This window comes from Phlebotomus papatasi, chromosome 1 (assembly GCF_024763615.1).
Source record: "Phlebotomus papatasi isolate M1 chromosome 1, Ppap_2.1, whole genome shotgun sequence".
Classification (NCBI taxonomy): domain Eukaryota; kingdom Metazoa; phylum Arthropoda; class Insecta; order Diptera; family Psychodidae; genus Phlebotomus; species Phlebotomus papatasi.
The window spans coordinates 96379181-96403280 of NC_077222.1; the positions used below are offsets into that span (position 1 = coordinate 96379181).

Below are 24100 nucleotides of genomic sequence, written 5' to 3' on the forward strand. Positions count from 1 at the left end.
AGATGAGGAAGATATCGGCCAGGAGTGTAGCAGGCATCGGCCGGAAAATAAAACCCAAAAAAAATATCATAAATTTGAATATTTTTCTAATTGATTACGTTGTACTCGAAGAAACACTCTCTGACATCCACCCCTTACCAGAACCCAACCATCAGGACCACTTTTTAGCACTTTCCAGGGAGATTTTTGGTGAAGGTTGTCTGCATCTTCTCATTTTCACCATATTTTTTATCCAATCCTGGAGCTCGGACTTAAGGATAAGAAATCCAGTTTCGGCTTGATTTACGATCCTCTGGTTCACAAGTTTACGTAGTACAAGCTTACCAGTGATTTCCCTTTTGAATGCCTTCCGGAAAGTTTATCATTCAGGATCATTCTGGACACTCCATACTTTGCAGTCATTTTCAAGAACATTCTCGTGCCGTCATGACATTCAGCACATTTTTCAATCTTTTTTCTGATATTGCAGTTTCTAAAAGACCTCCTCCAAGAAGTTTAACATTGATAAAATGCGAAATTCACACTGAGGAAATCCTTTTTCACAACAAAAACATTACCGACATAACCTAAACTGCTCGCAAACATGACATCGAAATGCGATGAAAAATGACCGGTGAGCTCTGTACTTGGAACAAAACGTACTTCCTCTCAATTAACAAATTAATTCTAATTATGCGTAGCGAGACAATTAAAAAGTGTTCTGATACTAAAAGTAGAATAATTGAGTAGTATTTTTTTTATTCAGACATTTTCGTAAATAATTAAAATAAGGTATAATTCCTTATTTTGTGTCACTGAAATTCTAGTATAAAATCATAAGAATTTGAGAAATGGCTACTTTTTGATTAAGACTCTGACACAGTGATTCAATTAATTAGATGAATAATTATATTTTGTTAAAAAGTCGACGAAAAACTTAATTCAGAAGATCATATATGAACAAACGTAATATATTTTGTATTAGATAATTGGTAAAACGTAGTGAGTAATTTTTAAATATTCATTTTTATCTTGGTGGCCGATATCTTCTGCAAGCTGGCCGATACAAGGTACATGGCCGATATATACTTCTCTTACCTTATTTTACTTAAATTTACGGAATCTCGTAATAAAGCGAATCAAAATGTGATAGTATCATATGCCTGATACTATTTGCCCTAGCGTTTTTGAGAATGATTACAAAATTACCCTTTTTTAGAAAACGGCTCGATAAATATATTTCTTTTAAAAAAAACAGAAGAAAATGACTTTCACAGAGTTGTAGAGCAGTAAATTTTCTATAAAACTGTGCTAATTAGAAATTTTGGAGGTGCTCGGGTAGCTTATAAAAAAATAAAATATTCATTTTGTGACTTTTTGCCCCAGTCTCCCCTACTCAATTATTAAAAGATTCTTGACTTTTTCTCGTTTACTCCAATAAAATTAATTTTAATGCAGTTCAATTTGGTCACCCTGTAATTATGATTCAAAATGCATGTGCACTTCAGATACTCTGAGTATTTTAACAAAGAAATAAAAGGAATAAATTTTCAAAATGTAACATGAGTGTAGCAAAACTATTAAATCTAGGTTTGTTTTCAACTGTTTTATATTCAAAAATTCAGAAAGTTGCATATATGCAAAAATTAAGCAAAACTTTTTGGGTAAAAAGCTAAAAAATTAATTGTGATAACATTTTCAAAGCCCAGTAAAACTTCTGGGATAAACTTGAACAAACGCATAACCAAAAATTACAAAAAGTTTATAATTTCGGATTAAAAGTATATAATTACAATGGCAAATTTTACATTCTCTATATCCCCAAAATTGAAGAGAATATTTCAATTTATTTCACCATGCATAATAAATTTTCTACTGCCTCTTTTTATAATAAGCCATGAAATTATTTAATGCTGATTTCGCATGAATAACTACCCAAAAACTTTGTCTCGTTATTTATTGGAAAAATCATAAATAATGCATGCTGTGGTGGAAAATTAAGCATTGTATATCATGGAAATCTTTCAATGTGCTGACATAACCTCTTTGCAAAAACGCGGGAATGGTACCCCGCCTCAAAAAATTTTGCCACCAGATGGCTCGACAGCGTAGAGGCACCATAACCTCACAAAGTTGTATTTTGTTTGTCATCATGTCGGGAGTTGCGAATTATTTATCTGAGCAAAAAAAGACTACAAATAACGAGTTAGCATCGGAATGGACGGAAATTGAAGAACTGTACAATGAGAAGTAAGTGTGCATATAAATGATTTTGCAATAATTGCGATATTAAAGCCAGAAAACATCGTCTTTGTTTGGTAGGCTCTGGAATGAGTTGACGATAAAGCTGGGGACATTTGTGAAGAACCCGGCACTGCAGAATGAAGAAGCCCTCGTGCAACTGTACCAGAACTTCCTGTCCACCTTCGAGACAAAGTAAGTTGTTCTCTATTTCAAAAGGTTCCTGAATAATTAGAATGTCCGTTGCAGGATAAATCCGTATGGCTTGGTGGAGATCCTTTCGGTCGTCGTGGGGCACATCACGGATAAAAAAGAGGCCAATAACTTCCTGGAGAAGCTCAAGGAGAAAGTGAAGATCTGCGACGAAGCCGTGTGGTTGTGCAAAGTCCTGCAGGGTCAAATTCAGCTGGAACATTTGAATGATCTCGATGCCACAAAGAAAATCATCGAAGATCTCAAAGAAATCCTCGAGGAGGCTGGAAATGTGACTCCAGTGCATGGGAAATACTACATGCTAGCCAGTCAATACTACCGCCTAGTAGGACAACACAGTGACTACTACCGGGCAGGGCTGCAGTTCCTAGGATGTTCAATTGATGAATTTCCGCTGGATGACTGGCCCCAGCAGGCTTTTTTCCTGGGCCTGGCTGCTCTCCTGGGAGAGGGAATCTACAACATCGGTGAATTGCTCGCCCATCCCATCCTCCAATCTCTCACTCGAACGGAGAATGACTGGCTTATTGATCTGCTGAAAGCATTTAATTCCGGAGACATCAACAAGTAAGTACGATTCTTTACGCCAAAATTTAACTCAAAATCGAATTTTCACGCATTCCGAGTTGCACGCATTTCGAGGTCACCTGTAAAGAATCTCAGCTACTATAAGCTTATCTGGGCTTATCACTGGTCATTTTCTATTTTAACTCTTTCGTCTCTTTTGGGACTCTGAGTACCCAAAGCAGCATATGAATATTTAATGAAAAACAGTGTTTTTTAATTATTCAGAACTGAGAAAAATTCAATCCTTTTGGATGATTGCAAACTATAAGGACGTCCAAATGTAAGATATTTTTTTGTAGGACCTCAATTAATTCCTGAGCTTAGATATATTTGAATAAAAAATTGTGAAATTGGCTTGCGGCGTATGCTGCGGTCCGGAAAGAGTTAAATAGTCTGAGTAAAGAAGGCCAACAAAAGAAAATAAAGGTTCATTGAAATCGGTTAATAAATCTTAGAGTCCGGTCCATTTCGGTGCAGTAAGGGTCGGGTACGGGTACAGTGAGGTGAATTGGAGACGCAGCTCACCTATTAAAAAGATCTCGTCCTCAGCTACACAGACTAAAAAAAGTCTGCAAAAAGCTCGTATATTTTTCGAAATCGAATTTTCGAAAATTGATTTTTCGGTTAAATCGGATGAAAATGGAGTGTTCAACAGGGGAATTCTGTAATTTTCGTGGCATTGTCACGCGTGAGTTCGAAAAACGGCAATGCCATTTGAGCTTTTTTTGTCATATCAAATGAGTTCGAAAATGCAATTCACTGATTTGTTAATGAAATGCACAAAGTCTGTCTTGATTGATTTGTTTAACAAATTTCATTGTCATTTGAACTTCCAGGAATCTCAAATATGTAATTTCTGACAATGCCACGTGAGCAGAAATGGCAATGTCGCGGCTACAGAATCGCATTTTCGAAAAAAGCTCTCCTAAGATTCGAACCCAATTTGTATCGAAATGAGTCTTTTTTTGCTTTGTTGTGGGGAAAATCAAGGCTCATTTCATTAAAAATGCCCTTCGCAATCATTTAATAAAACAATTTTTTTGTGCGGAAATTTAGTTTGAAATTTCGAAACTGAATTCGAATTTTTCGAATATAAACGACTTTTTAGTCAGAGTTTCATTTCTGTATATCTTTTATCATCCGAGATAAAATTTGAGAATCAAACTCCGATGAGATTTTTCGAACATAATCGAAAATTTTCGTCAAAGTTCAACGAGAATTTTATTTGTGCTTTTTCTTTATCTATTTTTATTCATTTTGTTCTCTGTCTAACCGTAAGAAAACTTTTGGAATTAATTGTGTAAAAGTTCGGATAGTTTCGTTTAATATTAAATTGTTGCTAGTGATTTTATTTGACAATTTAAAAAAAAGATCTTATCGCCATTTAACATTCCAAAAAATCAACGTTGCATCAAAGTTTTAGGCTGCTATTCTGCCATTTTTATAATTTTGTAAGATTTTGCGGAATTTGGAATTCTTGTTAGAGTCAATTCAAGGTTGAGCAATTCTGTCGCCAAGAAATTTTATAGCAAAAATCGAACAAGATATAAAAAATTTGGAGACTTGTCGTGCAGCATCATCTGCGGAATTATTTGACACTGTGTGATTACAGTGGTTTGTTATTTTTCACGAAAGAAGCATTAAAATATCTTTAAAGCTAATTATATTGAATTCAACCTTGACAAAACTTTCACTTTACAAAATTTAAAAGGACCTCTAAACTTGGATCATACAAAAAAATGTATGGAACTGTCAAAGAATTTTTTGATGAATTGTAAAATTCTTGGATGTAGAATATGGTTACTTTGAAAATTTTGTTGGAGACTTTATAACAAGGTCTAAAATATTTGGAGAGTACTAATATTTTAGAACTTTATATTTTTTCTGTGAGAATACCAAATTTCTTGCATCTTGCTCAGTTACAAAATTATAAAGATGGCAGAATAGCAGCCTTAATTCAATAATTTTTGGATGAAGCTTATTTTGGAACTTGTTAATATATTTCTTCCTTCGAACAGTATTTTCATATCTACGGACTTACTTTAGAGAAGATTTTTCTAAAGAATATTAAATTAAACCTTTACGTTGGCAATAACTATCTGAAAGTAAAAAAATAGAAGCCTTGAATAATTTTTTTTCAATTCTTTATTAAATTTAGAAGAAGATTTCGAATAAAAACTTGAGAAATATTGATAATAAAAAATTGAGAACAGTTGCCAGCGCCGCTAGCGGGAGAAAAGAGTACCCTCATGCGGAGGACAGTTTGCAATAGTTTGAATAGCGGAAATTTATTTGTTTTAAACATAGCTAATCAAAATTAAAGTAGATTAAATTAATGGAAAAAACCAAGATAGGTTTTTATGCTTCTGGCACACCTTTTTGCTTCGTATAATGTCATAAAATCAAAATTAGCGTGCCTTTTTTCTCAAAAGATTTGTATAAGTCTATCCCAATCTTTCGGTCTCAAAATTTGATTGACCTAAATTGAATTTATTCTGACGTTCAAAAGAAGAAGTCTACAAAAAATGGGATAGAGATATTAAGAAAGAAAGGGATGTGAATTTTAATTACCAGAAATTTTCCTGATCTAAAAGGTGTGCCAGAGACATTAAAATTTAAAATCAAGATTTCGAAGACGATAAGAGTTTGAAAATTCAAACTTTTACCGAGTTCGAAGTTGGGCCTAAGAGTTTTCGATTAAAAAAACTCAGGCCATCTTCTGAATTTCCTGATCCGAGTTATAATATGGTCTTCAGACCTAAGGGCCTTGACAGACATGAGGAGTACCCGAGAGACGGCTTAGCGTAATTATATTAGAAATAATGGTTAAAGTTCATTTCCAACATTTTCCACTAAGTCGTCTCTCGGCTTAAGTCGTAAGTGTGTCTAGGACATTACTCATACTCAGGCTCTTAGGAATTGAGGTATACAAATGAGAAATTTAGTGTAGAAATTATCTGGTATCTTCGGCCGTTTACCCTGTTGATCCGTAATTTCCGCCATGAATTCTACCAACTGCTCCCGAAAGATCCAAACTCATCCGAGCAGTAAAACGTAACTTCCTTTTTTATTAGATTCGAAAGTATGAAGCCCAAGTGGTCTAAAATAGCGGATCTGGCAGCGCAGGAGGTGAAGCTGCGACAGAAAATCTCTCTGCTCTGCCTCATGGAGATGACTTTCAAGCGTCCAGCAAATCAGCGTACAATTAGCTTCGATGAAATTGCAAAGGAGACCAAACTTCCACTCAACGAAGTTGAGATCCTTGTCATGAAGGCTCTTGCTCAGGGTCTGGTGCGAGGACATATCGACCAAGTTGCTGGTGTGGTCAATATGACATGGGTGCAGCCTCGCGTGCTGGACAGGAGCCAAGTAGCTGCCATGGCAACCACCCTGGACACCTGGATGCTTTCAATTACGGAAATGGAGAAGCTAATTGAGAGTCGTGCTAATGAAATCCTTACTAATTGATGTTCTTTTGTACTGAGGTCGAAATTAAATTATCCTGCAAGTGGATTAACCACAAGCATTGGAAATTGAACAATGTGTCTTTTCTCTGGTTGAATGGTTCTGGTATGTTGAATAAACCTTTGCTTTGTCAGGAGAATCTTTATTTTATATTGTGAGGTAATTCATTGCGGGGGCTCAAAACAGTTTGACAAGGAAGCTAAGGACATGAGAAATCTGCGGATTTTTAAAAATCCACGGGGCGCTATTTGAAATGATTTGAAGAATCATGAAAACTTACGGGGGACGTTTACAGTTGGGAACAAGTGACGCTTAGAAAACATGGGAAATGTTAGATCTTGAGAAGCCATGGGAACTTACGGAGAAGGCTTAGGCTTGGGAACTAACGAAGGCTATCCGAGAAACCAAGAGAAGTCTTGGGAATCAAATGAGTTTGCTTTTGATTGGAAATTCATTGGAACTTGCAGAGAAGAGTCTCTCGGAAATTTGCAGAATATCAGGGGAACGTTTGATTTTAAGAACAAATGGGGCTTTTCAGAGATTGTTTAGAACTTACCTAGAACGCTACGGGTTGGGAACGCTTGGGAATCCAAGGAATGCTTGATCTTAAAAATCTATAAGAACGGAGAATGCTTAGGCTTAAGAACGTTTAATAAAAGAAATTAGAGAACACCTGGTCTTAGACATCTATGACAACTTCCAAAGACCGCATAGGCTTGAGAACGTTTGGGATACTGGGAGAACTCTTGGGCTCTGGAACGGATCAGGAACTTTTGAGAAACTCGGAGAACGTTTTATCTTAGAAACAGGAAACCCAAGGAGCGATTGGCCTTAGAAACGTATGAGGACTTATGGTTATGATGGGCGTTTAGATTTGGGAACCTTTAGAAAACTTGAGGAGGTCTTGGTTTTAGGAACGCAGAAGAACTTACGCAGAACATTACGGTTCAGAAATGTTTGGGAAACTCAAAGAACGTTTGATCTTAGGAATCCATGAGAACTTACGGAGAACATTTAGACCTAAAAACGTTTAAAAAAAAACTCAAGGAACACCTAATTTTGATAATCCATGACAACTTCTAGAGACAACTTTTAGACTTGGGAACGTTTAGGACGCCAGGAGAACTCTTGGGTTTAGGAACGCATGAGGATATGCGCAGAACACTTTCAGGAATGATTGGTCTTAGAAATGTATGAGGTCTTATGATGGACGTAGGGTTGGGAACGTTTAGAAAACTTAAGGAACTCTTGGTTTTAGGAACGCATAAGAACTTACGGAGAACGTTTCGGTTCAGGAATGTTTGGGAAACTCGGAGAACGTTTGATCTTAGGAAACAATGAGAATTTACGAAAAACTCTTTGGCTTAAGTAAGCTGTAAATGGGAAACTCAAGGAACGCTTGGTCTTGAGAACGTATGAGGTTTTATGGAAGACACAGGCTTGGGAACGTTTAGAAAACTTGAAGAACTCTTGGTTTTAGGAACGCATAAGAACTTACGGAGAACGCTTCGGTTCAGGAATATTTGGGAAACTCGGAGAATGTTCGATCTTAGAAAGCCATGAGAACTTACGGAGAACATTTAGATATAAAAACGTTTAAAAAACTCAAGGAACACGTGATTTTAAGAATCTATGACAACTTCTAGAGACAACTTAGACTTGAGAACGTTTAAGATACCAGTAGAGCTCACGGGCTTAAAACGCATCAGAATATACGCAGAACGCTTTCAGGAATGATTGGTCTTAGGAATGTATGAGATCTTATGATGGACGTAGGATTGGGAACGCTTAGAAAACTTGAGGAACTCTTGTTTTTAGGAACGCAGGAGAACTTACAAAGAACGCTTCGGTATAGGGATGTTTGGAAGCCATGAGGACTTATGGAAAAAACTTTGGTTTAAGAGAGTTTGGAAATGGGAAACCCATGAAACGCTTGGTCTTAGGAACGTATGAGGTAATATGGAGAACACTTAGGCTTGGAAACCTTGGAAACATTTGGAAAGCCCGGGGTACTTTAAATTTCAGGAACTCATGAGAGCATATCCAGGACCCTGCGATTTAGGAGCGTTTAGGAAACTCGGAGAACGTTTGATCCTAGCAAGCCATGAGAACTTACAGAGAACATTTAGACCTAAAAACGTTTAAAAAACTCAAGGAACCATGACAACTTCTAGTGAACGCTTAGGCTTGGAAACGTTTAGGACACCAGGAGAGCTCATGGGCTTCAAAACGCATTAGAATATACGCAGAACGCTTTCAGGAATGATTGGTCTTAGAAATGTATGAGGTCTTATGATGGACGTAGGGTTGGGAACGTTTAGAAAACTTAAGGAACTCTTGGTTTTAGGAACTCATGAGAACTTACAAAGAACGCTTCGGTATAGGGATGTTTGGGAAACTCGAAGAACGTTTAGTCTTAGGAAGCCATGAGGACTTATGGAAAAAGCTTTGGCTTAAGAAAGTTTGGAAATGGGAAACCCATGAAACGCTTTGTCTTAGGAACGTATGAGGTAATATGGAGAACACTTAGGCTTGGAATCCTTTAGAAAACCCGGGGTACTTTAAATTTCAGTAACACATGAGAGCTTATCCAGGACCCTGCGATTTAGGAGCGTTTAGGAAACACGGAGAACGTTTGATCTTAGGAAGCTATGAGAACTTACGGAGAACGCTCAGGCTTGAGAACGTTTAGGATACCAAGAGAACTCTTGGGCTTAGGAACGCATGAGAACTTACGCAGAACGCTTTTAGAAACTAATCAGGAAGTTTGATAAACTCAAGAACGTTTGATCTTAGGACTCCATGAGAACTTACGGAAATCACATGGACTTAAGAAAGTTTGGAAATGTGAAACCCAAGGAACGCTTGATCTTTTAAACGTATGAGGCCTTATGGAGGACACTTAGGCTTGAGAATATTTAGAAAACCCGGAGTACTTTTTGTTTCGGAAACGCATGAGAGCTTATCCAAAACGCTTCGGTTCAGAGATGTTTGGGAAACTCGGAGAACGTTTGATCTTAGGAAACCATGAGGACTTATGGGGAACGCTTAGGCTTTAGAATGTTTAGGATACCAAGAGAACTCTTGGATTTAGGAACGCATGAGAACTTACGCAGAACGCTTTTAGAAACTAACCAGGAAGTTTGATAAACTCAAGAACGTTTGATCTTAGGAATCCATGAGAACTTACGGGTAACGTTTAGACTTAAAACCGTTCGAAGTTCGAAAAACCCAAGGATTGAACAGGTTCTGTAAAATCGTTAAAATCCAAGTTTTTCATAAAAAATTGTTTCTTAGCTGTATTTTGAGATAAGCGACAGTATCGTCAGTACATTCAGATGAAATATATAATTAAAATTCTTCTAGTCAGTATTTCGAGTAGATATTAATGGCTATATGTTGAGGCAACGCAATCGGGTTTCCGGCACGCGTGATGTGAATTCAAAGGAGATAGGTCGCCGTGTCTCCTCATGAGAATCTCTCCGGATTCTCTGTGGTGTTCGTCCCATGACAGCATGAAGGGCGATCTTTTTGTTGTTCATAAGCTTCCGCACCATTTCCTCCAGCTCAAACAGATGGTCATCTTGTGCATCGGGTAATTCCTCTCGCATAAATGTGGCCAGCCTGAAGAGGTATTCGATATTGTGACCGCAGATGCCCTGGGCATCAACAATGTGAGTGGCGAGGGAAGCCAGTGATTCCTCACCCACCCACTGATCATTCTCATCGGAGGCAATGTACAGCAGCACGGGGAAGGCCTCTCCAGTGTGAGGAAAGTTCTGGGTTGCTACTCTGGGAAAGAATTTTGTGTATTCAACGATATATCCGCCGAGTTTGCATTCACGCTGCTTCAGGTAGTCCAACGCTGTTGGTCCCGCAATTTTGTACGCGCATCCCCATGTGATGCCTTCCTTGTCCTCAATAAGAGTGGCTACTCGTCCTGGCTGGAATTGAAAAAAATTACGTATAAGTTTACAATAAATACAAGTTAAATTGATAAAGTAAGATCGATTGGATACATAGAAGATAGAACTGAAATCAACATTTAAATGTTACTCCTGCAAATAATATCAATGTTCCTGATAAATTCCCAGCTTCGTATTATCTAAAGTCTTTAACCATTAGGGGAATTCTGTAACAGTATGACAATGTCATATGACAAATTTTAAAAAAATATGTGGGTAGTTTGGAAAATTTAAACAAAACTAAGAACTAAGGACTTCAGAGTCCTCGTAATGGTCATTTGATGTTCGCTAGGCTTTAATCTTGCCATGCTCCCGAATTTATGACGATATTTTATCATATGACATTGTCATATTGTTACAGAATTCCCCTACAGTGCAATTCTGCTAAGTACAATCAAATAAAAACCTGTAATTGGTTCATAACCGGTTTATTACCACTTGAAACCCGTTCAGTTTTGTCCAGGATTCCAAGACCTTTCCAACATACTCAAACTTCCCCCAATTGATTGAGAATTACGCTATCTAGAGTCTTCTTATTCTTTAACTTTGAAAATGGTAATTAGAAATGACACGCGTCGTGGGAATCATCGCATATAAACTCAAACATTCTTTAAACGGATTTTAAGTTATTTGTACAACGTCTAACATCTACCTTAGATATTTATTGACATTTTTTAACAATTTACTGATCAGTAAAATTTATTTTATTGATATTTAATTAAAAATTAGTCTTTTTATTATTAAAAATTCGCGAATTTGAAATTTATTCAAAAAGTATTTGTTGTGCGAACCAGATATCGTATTTACTAATTTCATGACCTTTTGACTTATCAAAATACTTTTTGTTGTCGAGAAAAAATAATTGTGATGTTCAAGAAAAGAAGAAGAGTACGAAAGAGAGGGATGGGTATAAGCATAACGTTTGAGAAAGAAAGGGATGTGAATTTTGATTTCATGAAATTATCCTGATCTAAAAAGGGACAGATAATCCTAACCGGCTTATATAGGTGAGATTCTTAACGTGAGCTAACTCGAAATGCATGCAAATTCGATTTAGAGCTGAAGTTGGGAGACGCCATTCAGTTATCTTGAATCAAATTCGTGAAATTATGCAAATTTTGTATTTAAACCAAAATATCAAGGATTTGGATGAACTGGCAGAAAAGTGATATATGGGTGAAATGTAGACCCGAATGTTCTCTATAATTTTCCCATAGAACATGATCTCATCGATTACTCAGAAGCCAAGATAAGCGAGGTTTTTTGTTTCTTAACTCGTTTTTTCATCCAGAGTGCCCCAAGTAGTCATTTGTTGAGCTTCAACTATTTCAAAGAATTGTTGTATTTTGTGGGACTTTCCATTTAAAACCCTATTTTAAGTGTCTTGGTGGAGTAGAGGCAGTCAAATTGGCATCTGAGTGATTTCAAAGCGTTATTATGGGAAAAATCATTTTTTTCACACTTAAACGGCAAAATCGTAGTGATAGCGTAGTCTAAGCGGAAAATGATGTATGGACGAAATGTAGAGACAAATATCCTCTACAATTATGTTGAAGTAATCATCAAAATCGGTTCAGCGACAGTCGAGATAATTGAGGTTATGTGATATTGAAATTGGTTTTTCGACTGTGGCGCCACTGGTGTTGGTCCCACGAAGTTCAAATATTCTAGAAAGTTGTAGCATTTGGTGAGATCTTTCGTTTAAGCCCTCATTCATCAAAATCGGTCACATAGAACCGGAGATATGATTTTTTGAATTTCGTGAACTTTGACCCCTCATATCTCCGGTTCTATTGAAACCACAGCGCACATACGCACCATTTTGGAAACGTCCTAGACTGGACTACAACATACTAAAATTTCATTAACTTGCACAATGCCGTTTTTGAGAAAAGTGACTTTGAATTTCGATGAATTTTGACGCTATCACAGCGCCACCTGTGGTGACTTTTTGAACTTCCATCTGAAAGTGCTCATCGAGACGAAACCAAAAAGGTAAAATTTAGGTCGCTATGTTAATTAGAACCAGAGATAGAGGCCGGTCAATGTTCGAACTTTGACCCCTTATAGCTCGGGTCAGGGGTTTTAGATCGACTTAAGGTTTTTTTTTGTTTGATAGGTATAATCAACGGCTACAACATACTAAAATTTCAGCCCGATGCACAATGGAATTTTTGAGTTATTTAACTTTTAAGATTTAAAAATTTTCTTTTTAAAAAAAGCGCCCCTAGCGGTGGTTTTATGAACTTGCGATGTTAGAAGGGGAAGTGGCATTTCACGAGAGCTTTCCAAAAAGCCCTCACTTTTTAAATTCTGACAATTAGAACCGGAGTTATGGCCATTTTAAGAATTTTTTTTTGGACCCTTATAGCCCGGGTCAGGGGGGTCGGGGGACCTTAAGTTTGGTATTGATAGAAAGCTCTAAGGCCCAGCTAAAACATACTAAAATTTGAGTCCGCTGAATGCCATAGGGGCGGAGCTATTGAGAAAACAAAAAAAGGGGGGTCTTCAAAATGGCGGAAGGAGGGGTGGGGGGTGGGGGGTCTATGCACCAAGTTGCAATTTTCACCCGATATATAACCTTTGCCGAAAACCGCAAGTCGATATCTTTTTTAGTTTAGGAGCTATTAAGCTCCAAAGAGCGGCCGGCCGGCCGGCCGGGAACGTAACTTAGCCACATATATTATATATTCGGAATCAGGAAGTGGCGAAACACATTTTGGCCAAATTTGAGGTCGATCGGACGACATGAAATTTTGTTAGGATTATAGTAGGTGAGATTGTTAAGAATCTCACCTAATACTGGAACTATGATTTATTACTGATCGAAAGGGGATCTCTGTGGCGCAATAGGCAAGACCGTTGGCTCTTGGGCGTGATCTCTGACTCGACTCGCAAAGTTGTGAGTTCAAGTTCCGCCCGGTGCAAGCAACTGAATGTCAGGAACAAACATTTTCACTGTGATAAAACGTAATAAAATGCACCGCCTCTGCCCAAAAAACTCCTGGAGCATGGAAGAAGTATCCACACTACGGGGAAGGTGCTCCTGGGCGGTCTGCACATGGACTTAAGCGGATTCTTCCATCACGGAATACAACAGCAATATAACATGATTACACTGAAACAATTTTTTTCACTAACCAAAATTGATTTTTACTGACCATTTTAAATAAATTTATTGACCAATTTAAATTTTTTACCGACCAATCTGCTAATTTTCTTATAAAAAATATTTTTCTGCTTTTTATTTAAAAAAAAACAGCGCTAGAAATTAAGCATTACTTACTAATATACGAATTCCATAAAGAATGTTTCACTGTCTCAAAAAATATTTTATAAAGAAAATGATTTGCAGCTTGGCAAAATTTTATCACTTTGCTTAGTCATCAGATGTATCCATCCCAAAAACTTTACTTTGTCCACAATTCATTGATTATTTAGTCCAAAACTGTCGTAAAATTTTCCACAAAGTATTGAGTTTCTTTGCCAAGTTGCATAAGACAGTACGTGCGAGAATACCACTGAAAGTTTTTTTTCTGAAAGATTGAATTACATATTGAAAGGAAAAAGTTTACCTTGTCCGTTGTGCCTCTCTGAGTGGTATTTCCCTGCCAGAATCTCCTGACATATCCACGAATATATCCCGTGATGCATTTGGTGTATTCGAAGCCGGGATTCCAGCACAGTGATCCATAGCCAAAGACCCAAACTGATGGGATTTCTTCGGGTTCATTGTTGTTGATGCCATTATATTGGGCACCTTCAAAATCATCGTAAGGTGCCTCGTCATTTGCAAAGATGTTTTCAACGTTGTCCATTCTGTCGTTGAATCTCACGTCACAAGTTTTTTTTTTACAAATTATTTAACGTATTTAAACTAAAAAGTTTACTGTCGAAATGTTTTCTAAATTGGGCTGTTTTGCTGATTTTACTCGTTTCCGCAATTGTGAAAGACTGGGCAGAAACATTGAGCATTTGAATAAAATAAATTACACCTATATGCAACTTATTAACACTCATTCACTAAAATCTAACTATCACAAATGTTTCCTTGTCTTCATAATTCACCATCAATTTCTCATTGAGAGGTTTGCAATTTTATCACACTTCACGGGTGATTCTTCTACTGCTTCGGAGATCCGCCAATTTCATCCAATCTCGTGCCTATGAAGAAAGACTCTGTGTGATTAATCTGGCCAACAAAGACGCTATTCTTTCTCGATTTAATTCTGGCATCCGACTGAATGTGAGGGAAAAAGAACGCAAAAGGAATGAATGTGGGTGGGAAGTGTGCGTAGACGTAGATAAACAATTGGAGTGGGGCTTTATGGTGGACCCTATAGGAAGAGAACTTCTTCAAAAATTCTTTTCAAATATTCACACTACTAACAGTTATATCTTAGATTTTGAATGGAATGAAACACATGGCGAGGAGGTGGATAACTAACATTTTTGGGAGTTCGAATGAACTAGAAACTAGAATATTTTAATGTTACATAAAAGGGATGATAAAGCGTCCTAGCCTTTGCGAAGTGCTAGAATGCAAGACTCAGATGCTATACCTCAAAAATAATTTCGCAGCATCTACCGTTTAGTGGTTCACAACTGATTTGAACCTATTTACAAATCACTCAAAACTTTGCCCAAAATACCTTAGAAGAAGTAGGATTTCACATAAAAATTAGTTATCGGTTATGAATAGTTTCATTACCGGTTTTCAACCGATTGAAATTGACTAAGGCTTGTCAGAAACCTTTCGACCTTTCGAAAAGAGGAGTTGAAATATACTTATAATTTAAAATTGAGGGACTAGACTGCTCTCTCTGTGGAGTTTGAGCAGTAAAAAGGAAGTGATATGCGCAATTATTTTCAAGTTTTGGTCTCTTTTGGTGAAAATACTTATTGAGCAGCATTTCGTTGAGAATGTTTTAATATAGCAGACATTGAGAGACAAATCAAACGATATTCTGACCAAATACTGACTGGTAAGCGTTATAGCCGTATTACAAATATTACGTAATCTAAATATTCTGGCTTAACTCTTTCGTCTCCTTTGGGACTCTGGGTACCCATGGAAAAAATATTTTTTTTAGACTATTTAGAATCGATAAAATTCCGATTCTTGTGGATGATTACAAACTATAAGGATGTCCAAATCTAGGATATTTTTTGCAGCATCCCAATTAACTCCTGAGCTAAGATATTCTTGGTCAAAAATCGTGAATTTTCGATTTTCTGCTTCCTTGCACATATTGTGACTTTTTTCATATTTCTAGACCCGAATAAGGAAAAACCTCTCGGGGCCAATAAGTATGATAACTAACAATTACAGATTACATAAATTCGAAAAACAATTTTTTCATAAATTTTCAAAAAACTTGTTCAAAGTTGATGGGTACTCTCGTCCCCAAAAATCTTGAGGTCAAATGTAAGGTTATCCCGCCAGTGCCCGCTATTTGCTTTTTGACACCAACCTTGTAAGAAAATTCAAGCGGGAGCGAAATTTTTGTCAATATGGCCGATAATTTTGACATTTGGCAGCGAAAGAGATTGCTTTCGGGGAAGTTTTTCCTATTCTTCCAGATTTTAGTGAATTCTGATTGTCCAGGAAGTGTTTTTTTGGCTCTTGAGAAAGCTTAATGTGTCTGCAATAACATCCTGTTGAGAGAAATGTGTGTTAAAGTGCTATTCTGTGAAATATTTTGAGGAATCTGTTGGCAAGCAGGAGCTGGGTGTCCTTTTCAGCACTTCCTGGACATCCCACAAGATACTGGTCAATAATTCTTCTTGTTTTAGTGATCAACATTGTAAAGGAGTCATTTGACATGCAAAAATAATTCACAAAATTGATATTATTGGCTTTTGGAAAATTGAAGTTTGTCCAAGTTTCTATCTTTTGCGTTCTGTAGGGGACGAGAGTTCCCATGAGTTTTCCAATTTCCCAGAGGCGGAGAAAATTCTTTCTCTACAAAAGTATCATATTTGACCACTAAGACTTACAATAAAGTGAGTTTGACTGAAATTCGTTCGCTGGATATGTTGTGGTCCGGAAAGAGTTAATCTCATAAGAGATTTACCAAAGACAATTTACAAATTAACCTATGAAAGTTGTTGATCGAAAAACCACACAAAATTATCCAAGACACATACCATTTGTTAAAAAAAAACGATAACAAAGTTCAGTCTGTATGGAAATTCAAATATAATATATTTTTTCTATCTGTAATTTTTATTTTCTCAATAAGACCTTTAGGATGTTTAAATTTCTAAGTGTGTCACTAAACTGCAACTTTAATAAAGTGTGTGTCTCGCCTTTCCGGAAGGAAACCCTTTTCAGACAGGGGAACACAATTTGAGAAGTTTTTACCTAATAAGATCAAAAAACTCAATTGTTCACTAGGACATTCGGCACGCTCCGTATCTTCCTCAGTGGTCGAGTGATGTCAAAGATCACTGAATTTCGTTAGATAGTGAGACCTACAATCTTAGCGGGAGAGTTCCAGGATAATCACACAAAGATCTCAGAGACACAGAACCGAACACTCAATCATCAAGAAACAACTCAAGTTTTCTCCCCAGTTCAATAACTGGAGAGTGTCTGGTGCTGCGTCTCCGTGATTTTATTTGAGCATCGTGAAACCCTTCCCACAAGTTTGTAAAATTCCCCTTCTAAAGAAAACCACTGATCTCTAACATCACCCGACCACTGAGGAAGACACAAAGCGTATCGAAAGCTCTGGAGAAAAGTTGAGGTTTTTTTATTTTGTAGAATATTCACAAATTGTGTTACCGCTTCCGGACGGAACATCCCTCCAAATTTCAGGGACCAAAAATAGTGAAATTTTCTAGGAAAAGGGAAAAAAATTATAAGACCTTTTGGGATTTTTTGTTTGATTTTAAAGAATTTATGATCACCTTAAAGCTTTTTACTGGCCAAAATGGAATGTTTCATTGAGAAAATTAAATTTTTACTATCAATTCCTGCAAGCGTCGGAGGATCGGGCTGCTAAGAAAAAATGGTTTTTGTTCTCAAAGCTTCCAGTAAGTGGTACGGGAAAGAGCACCTTTATTCCCGTTCCAGTCCGAGCCAAAAGCTTTGGAAAAAAAAACGATTTTTCTTAGCTACTCCATCCCCCGAAGCTTACGGGAATTTATAATTATTAAATTACTCGTCGGAAAACACCAACAATAATTTTTTACTGACTAATTTGAATTTTTTACTGACCGACTTGCTACTGATTAAAAAAGCTTTTCTCATATATTTCAGTAATTATACAATTCTAAAGAATTTTGAAGATTATTTTATCAAGTTTTTAGAGAGTTGTCATAACACTCTAAATTGATTTTTTTCTAAAATTTGCATTGCACGGAAGTCAAATTTAAATTTTGGGTGTAAAATTTGAAGAAAAAAATTAAATAAATCTAAGTTTGATCTATTTATATAGATATAGTTAGTTATTGATTGATCTAAAATGTCTAGAATGCTTATAAGGTTCAACCAGCTTAACGCAAAAGGCAATAAACTAATAATGAACCTCCTTAATCGATAGAATTGCTTTTAAATACTTTTTTTAATTAATCACCTTTTTTGTGTTTAAAAAAGGCTTGATACTTTCATTTCAAATGGAGAACAGTAATTCCTCCGGTATACCTTTCAGGTCAAATTTCCTGAAAGCAAAATTCATATCCCTTTCTTTCTCAAACTTATTTCATATTTCTATCCCACTCTTTCACACTCTTCTTCTTCCTTTTAATGTCACAACAAATGCAATTTAATTCAATTCGAAAAAGGAGATCAAATTGTCCTGATTTTAAAGATGTGCCGGATAAATAATGGTGATGCCACACCTTTTAGATTGAGAAAATTTCATAAAATCGAAATTCACATCCTTTTCCTTCTGACAGGTTTTGCATAATGTCTATCATATTCTTGAGCACTTAAAATTCGATTGAACTAAATTTAATTTGATGTGATGTTTAAAAGACGAAGAAGAGTGCGAAAAAAGGAAAAGAGGATTAGAAATTCTTCTTCATGAAATTTTTTTCTAATCTAAAAGGTGTGCCGGAGCCATAATGCCTCCGGCACACCTTTTAGATCGGTAAATTTTCATGGAATCGAAATTCACATCGCTTTTTTTCTCAAATATTTTGTATATGTCTATCCCAGTCTTTTGAACTCTTCTTCTTCTTCTTTTAAATCTCACACCAAATTAAATTTAGTTCAATCGAATTTCGAGTGCGAAAGAACGAAACAGTCATATCCAAAATATTTGAGAAAGAAAGGGATGTGAGTTTTGATTACGTGAAATTTTGCAGATCTAAAAGATGTGCCAGAGCTATAAGAAATAGAATTAAATTTACAGTAGACTCTCTCAAATTCGGGCATTTGGGATTGAAATGTCACCCGAATTAGAGAGAAATTCGGGCTACAAAGTTTTTGAAATGCAAAGATTTTTTTTGTCCTTTTGCATACTCATTAATTTTACATACTCATATTTGTTGTAAATGTCATAAAAATCCCTTAATAAAGCAAAATCACATCATAAGTAAGGCAAAGCAATGCAAATTTAAGCATATTTTCTTCATTCGATAATCAAGATCGAACTTTAAAAATGTCAACATACTTTTTTTCAAATATAACTGCTGTCCGAATTAAAAAGTATCCCGATGACCCTGATCTTAAAAGAGCCGAATTAGCGAGAGTCTACTGTAGTTTGATTTTCAGGGTCCTTTTCTTGATAGCAAAGTGAATTAAGTTCTTTTTTTATTATTCTTGTTTTTAATTAAAGTTCTTAAAACACCCTAAAACAGAATTTTAAGAAATAAAATGCCGGTTTTATCTCTCTTTTTGTTTAATTTGGTTAAGTTGACCACCCCTTTAAAATACTATGTACCCGAATGACGGTAAAATACGACATCGTAATATAAATAAATTCACAAAACTAAATATAGAAATAAACCTTGAAAGACCTTGTCGGTACTTAGTCAAAAGTTTTGCGCGTGAGTTAGAGAAAGCTTAGAACAAGTTCAAGTTCCCAGAGGACTCTAAACAGCTTTTATTGGCTTTTTTGAAATAAAAAAGCTTAGTCAAGATAAACATCCTTCACAGACAGATTGCAGCCAAAATTGGGTCAGTAGACGATTTTTTTTTGCGCGGAAAATATGCAAAAGTTGTATGTTTTTGCGAAGGAATGTTATTTTGGAAAATGTGCCAAAAGAAATGACGCTTTTCTCTGTAGAACATATGGAATTGCTTTGTATATACAGAGTATATTATTTTTAACACTTCTTTCTGTGGATTTATTACATTTTGTAGTATTTGAAATTTAGGTTCATGTGGCGTCAACATTGACCAAGATTTATTTGATATTGTAAACATGCGACATGTGCGTAGAAGATGTTTGGGTTTTTTGTCATCAAGCGCAAAAAGTCCATTGGCCTGGGTTAGAAAAAATTAGATAATTTATTTAGAAGGCGGACTTGGGCACTGATATGGCTGTGACGATAAGAGGAATCTATTGGGAATAATGTGGTAGATGAAATTGGGCCAAAGCCAATTTTAGCAAATAAGGTCAAGGATAAACGCACTTTCACTGGCACAATTTTGCAAATATTCTCACTAATTTTATGCCAATGGCTGTGTCAATTGGAAGAAAATTTACATATTTATCTGGGAAATAATTTGCAATTCAGATTGATGCAATTTTAGACGCTCACAGGCTTGAGAGGAAGCAATTTGGTTAAATTAAATTAAATTCATCCGGATCGCCTACGGAGCTCTGACGTCAGCACTTAGCTGGGGGTGGTTTTTGGGATTGGGTGGGGACATAATTTTGGATGATGATTGCCATTCACTAAATGTTGCATCACTCACATTAAAGCGAATTTTTTCGCGGTGCTTCACGCTGAATCACTGAAAGCCACTTTGTACTCGCTGTGATCACTGGAAAAATCCATGGGAGAGCTTTCGAGAGGGGGTTCAAAGGGTTAGAAAATCCAGTTAAAAGCCACTATGCACTTCAAATATATTTTTTTAATCTTTTAAAAAAGATTCAACTTATGCCACGCAATTTGTGAGTGATATTGTACGGACGATTGATGTGCGAAGAAATTTCGCGCCTGGTAACTATCAAGTCAACTTTAATACTGAACTTCATGTTCCCCGTTCCATGGTCATATACAGCTCATAGCTTCATGGACTTGACAATACGTTACTTTTTTTACAATATCACTTTTCACAATGCACGATGCTTTGCAGAACAATCTCACTAGCACTTATGAGGAGCACCACAGGGAGCGACCAGAATGTCGGATGGCAATTGAATTTGCAGAGAGTGGCTTTTTTCCTGACCACATGCCAATTTCGACTGTAAATCTATGTTTGGTGGAAAATTCCATGAGGAACGGCGCATGGCAAATAACTTATGAGATACGAAGGGAGACAGTAGTTCACAGTGAAAGAGATGGCAAGGTATTTCAACTTTCTTCAGGCACATGGGGTTTTTGTACACCTCAATTACTTGGCATCACCGTTTCTGCACAACGTGAGAAACTGATGCAACAACATTAGTGCCGACAATAAGCCACTTTTTACACACGCTGAGCCCCGATGAATGAAGTGCTGAACAGACAGAACAGATGATTATCTATAGCGGTATCACAAGTTTCTTACACATGTTCCCTATTCTTAGTTCTACTGTCCGCAAAAAAAAGAAAAGATTGGGCCTCTGAGAAATTGTCAACAAAGAATAAAAGAGAATTCACATTCATTCGCTCTATTTGTTCAATTTTTGAAATTCCTTGAAATTTTGATTTAAAGAAAAAAGACATAATGACCTCTCGAAAGGTCTTATGGTGGTTATTTTCCGTTGAAAGAGAATAGTTTTGAAATCTACCATACATATTCAGGGACTTCAGGGATCTATATAAGGTATATTGTAGAAAAAAATATAGGGGCCGTTTAAGCGGGATTATTTCGAAATGCACCGATGAGACTTGAAAGATCTCCCTTAATGTTCGATTATGCATTAAAATCTCACAAAATATTCTAGTGTGTCTCGGCTAATTTAAGATGCTGTACGAGTTATGTAGTATAAGAAATTTATTGTAGGTTTGAGCGAGAGGAACAGTGATAGCAGCGCTGCTCTGGTATTGTAAATTCTTCAGTAGCGTAACCGGCTACTTGTGGCCGATTACCTTATTTTGAAGACGAAGAAGGACGACTGCATCGATCTATTATACGTCTTAAATAAGACATATAAGGTGTTTTAAAAATTTCCCTCTACTTTGTTAGTTAACCCATAAAGAATGAGAGTATCAAAAATTTGGGTTAGAAAAAACATTTTCTGACTTTTAGGGGAAAACATACTTTAGATCAGAGGTGTGCGAGAACCGTTTTAATCCGAACAAACGTCAAATGGAACTTATACGTCAATGGGCAAAACGCTACCTGAACAAAATTATTTTGACGTTTATTCGGTTTCAAACGGTTCTTGCCCACCTCTGCTTTAGATTGTAAACCCTGAGGGTGCTGACCTAAATAGTAAAACTTATAAAAGGAAATTTGAGAACTGAAAGTGCTATCCATTTTTTACTTCATGAGAGTGTTCCGTACACGGCGACTGATGATCGCTCACTGAATATTGAGGACAGTTTCCTAACTACAAGAGTACCAAAGGAACCTTTCAGCACCCATAACGATGGTAGGGGTTGGGCGTGTCAAGAGAGTAAAAGATTGGCATTGATGGATTCAGCCGTCGTCTGTGTTGACATGTGTCGAAAGGCCGGACACTTCTATAAGATGGCCATAAGATAATTTTTTGAGTAACTGGTTATCCAATCGTTCTTACAAAGTTAACCCCAGCAATGCTAGGTGTACCCTATTTGTCATGGTTTTTTCAATAAACTTAGACTTAAACTTAAACTTAAACCCTCCCGAGGCTTGCGGTGGTGAATTATTTTCCGATAATTCGGAGTATGACATCGACAAGAATGAAAAATAAGAATGTATATAGCTCTATTAATACATAAAACAATTATGAAAAATAAATAGTATAAAAAGAAAGAAGGAGACATAAAAAAAATCTGTCTGCGGTTTTTTCTGAAATAAAATCTATCATTCGTCTGTTATAATCTCCCAAGTGTATCTTGGCTAAAATGAAAACATGCCAGACATTCTTTTTTATTTCTAAACGATGAGAGCTTATCTTTATCAGTGTCTTTGAAAAAGAATTTCAAATTTAAAAGTGTGATTGCTAATTGATAATGTTTCATCATCATTTTCAACCGCTGATCCTTGACAAGTAATTCCCTTAATCGACCAGAGTTACCACATCTCGGCAGCTCGCGATCAACTTTCATTAATTACCCAAATCTGTTGTCCATATAGGTTCAGAATAGGAATGAACACAATTTTAAAAAATTTGTGTATACTTTTAAAGATTTTATGATGATATTTCCGCTGATTTATGAAAATAATTCTTTTTTAACTACATTTTTATTGTTTAATGGCAAAATCTTATTCTCGTAATTTAATAAAAATTAACAAATAGATAAAACTTACGAATTTTAAAAATTTACCATCTTAATCTTATTCGGAAGGTCTAGACCTAAACTCAATTTTCTTTTTTTATCTATATTATGATTGTTCCTTGATAATTTCTCAATATTTACAAATATATTTTCTTTGTTTTTTTTTAGTATTCTGAACCATTTCTCAGCATTTTGATAAAAATAAATCAAATTTTAATAATTAATAAACTATAATTAATATAATAATAATTATAAAACTATAATTATAAAAATTAATAAAAATAAATAAATAATAAACATTTAATAATTAAGAAATAGGCAATGGTATTTTAAAATCAATCCCTAATAAAATTGGGTGAGGATCAAGAGACTTAACAATTTTAATAAAATTATTAATTTATTTTTTGATTAGTGTAAATGCGGTTATCTTTGCCACTCTGCTGTTCGTAAGCTTTTCTTTGATCTTAGAACTTAAGATAATGACTATACTGAATACTGATCTTATCTACAACGTTCGATCGGTGAGGACCAACCATTCTTAAATATCAAAATTAAGGAAAAACTTACACACAGTTGCGTTGAAAATCCACCCGTATATCGTACCCCTTGTTTGTTTTTTGAACTCCCAGAAAAGGTTTCAGTTTCCAGGTTTTGGATGATAACTCAAATGATTTTCTTTTAATACTTCTTAAATTTTCAAATTAGTCAATTTTCTGTGATATTCTCGATCTGCGTAATAATGAAAATTTTTTGTAATCTTTAATTACAATTAATTTAATTCCTTGAAGTAATTTTGATATTGAAGTACCAATGGTTTAAAATTGAGATTTTTTCCATTCTTGTATAAGAAAAATAATTCAGTCCTAGGAATTCCATTTGTGATTAGGGTTTGGAGTATTCTGCCGTATATTCTTCATATTATTTTTTTTATTTTCATTGTCATTTAGTATTATTTAATTTATTAATATGCTATCATAATCATTGATAAAAAGAGCATAATTAATTAACCATATAACTTTTTATTCATGAAAGTTTGAGAAGCACTGTCTGAGGAATTGCCTAGATCCAGGCATTTACCTATATTCAAAATTCAAATACTATCATTCCTTTACTGGCTTTCTGGTAATGTAATGGAAAGA

At 35.8% G+C, this 24100-nt stretch overlaps 2 protein-coding genes across 2 annotated transcripts; one reads left to right on the forward strand and one right to left on the reverse strand.

The window, feature by feature from the left end:
* The first annotated feature begins 2095 nt into the window (after positions 1–2095).
* LOC129809907 (26S proteasome non-ATPase regulatory subunit 13) lies at positions 2096–6538 on the forward strand. The gene is made up of 4 exons (XM_055860053.1): positions 2096–2229; positions 2302–2415; positions 2470–3000; positions 6075–6538. Exons 1-4 carry the CDS (start codon positions 2132–2134, stop codon positions 6466–6468), a joined length of 1137 nt encoding a protein of 378 aa, XP_055716028.1. The 5' UTR covers positions 2096–2131; the 3' UTR covers positions 6469–6538.
* A 3199-nt stretch (positions 6539–9737) lies between these two features.
* Positions 9738–21052, reverse strand: LOC129809908 (glutathione-specific gamma-glutamylcyclotransferase 1). Its single transcript, XM_055860054.1, has 3 exons — positions 20305–21052; positions 14006–14594; positions 9738–10409 (listed from the first exon to the last, which is right to left on the reverse strand). The coding sequence occupies exons 2-3, from the start codon at positions 14246–14248 to the stop codon at positions 9858–9860; spliced, it is 795 nt and encodes a 264-aa protein (XP_055716029.1). The 5' UTR covers positions 14249–14594; positions 20305–21052; the 3' UTR covers positions 9738–9857.
* Positions 21053–24100: the final 3048 nt, after the last annotated feature.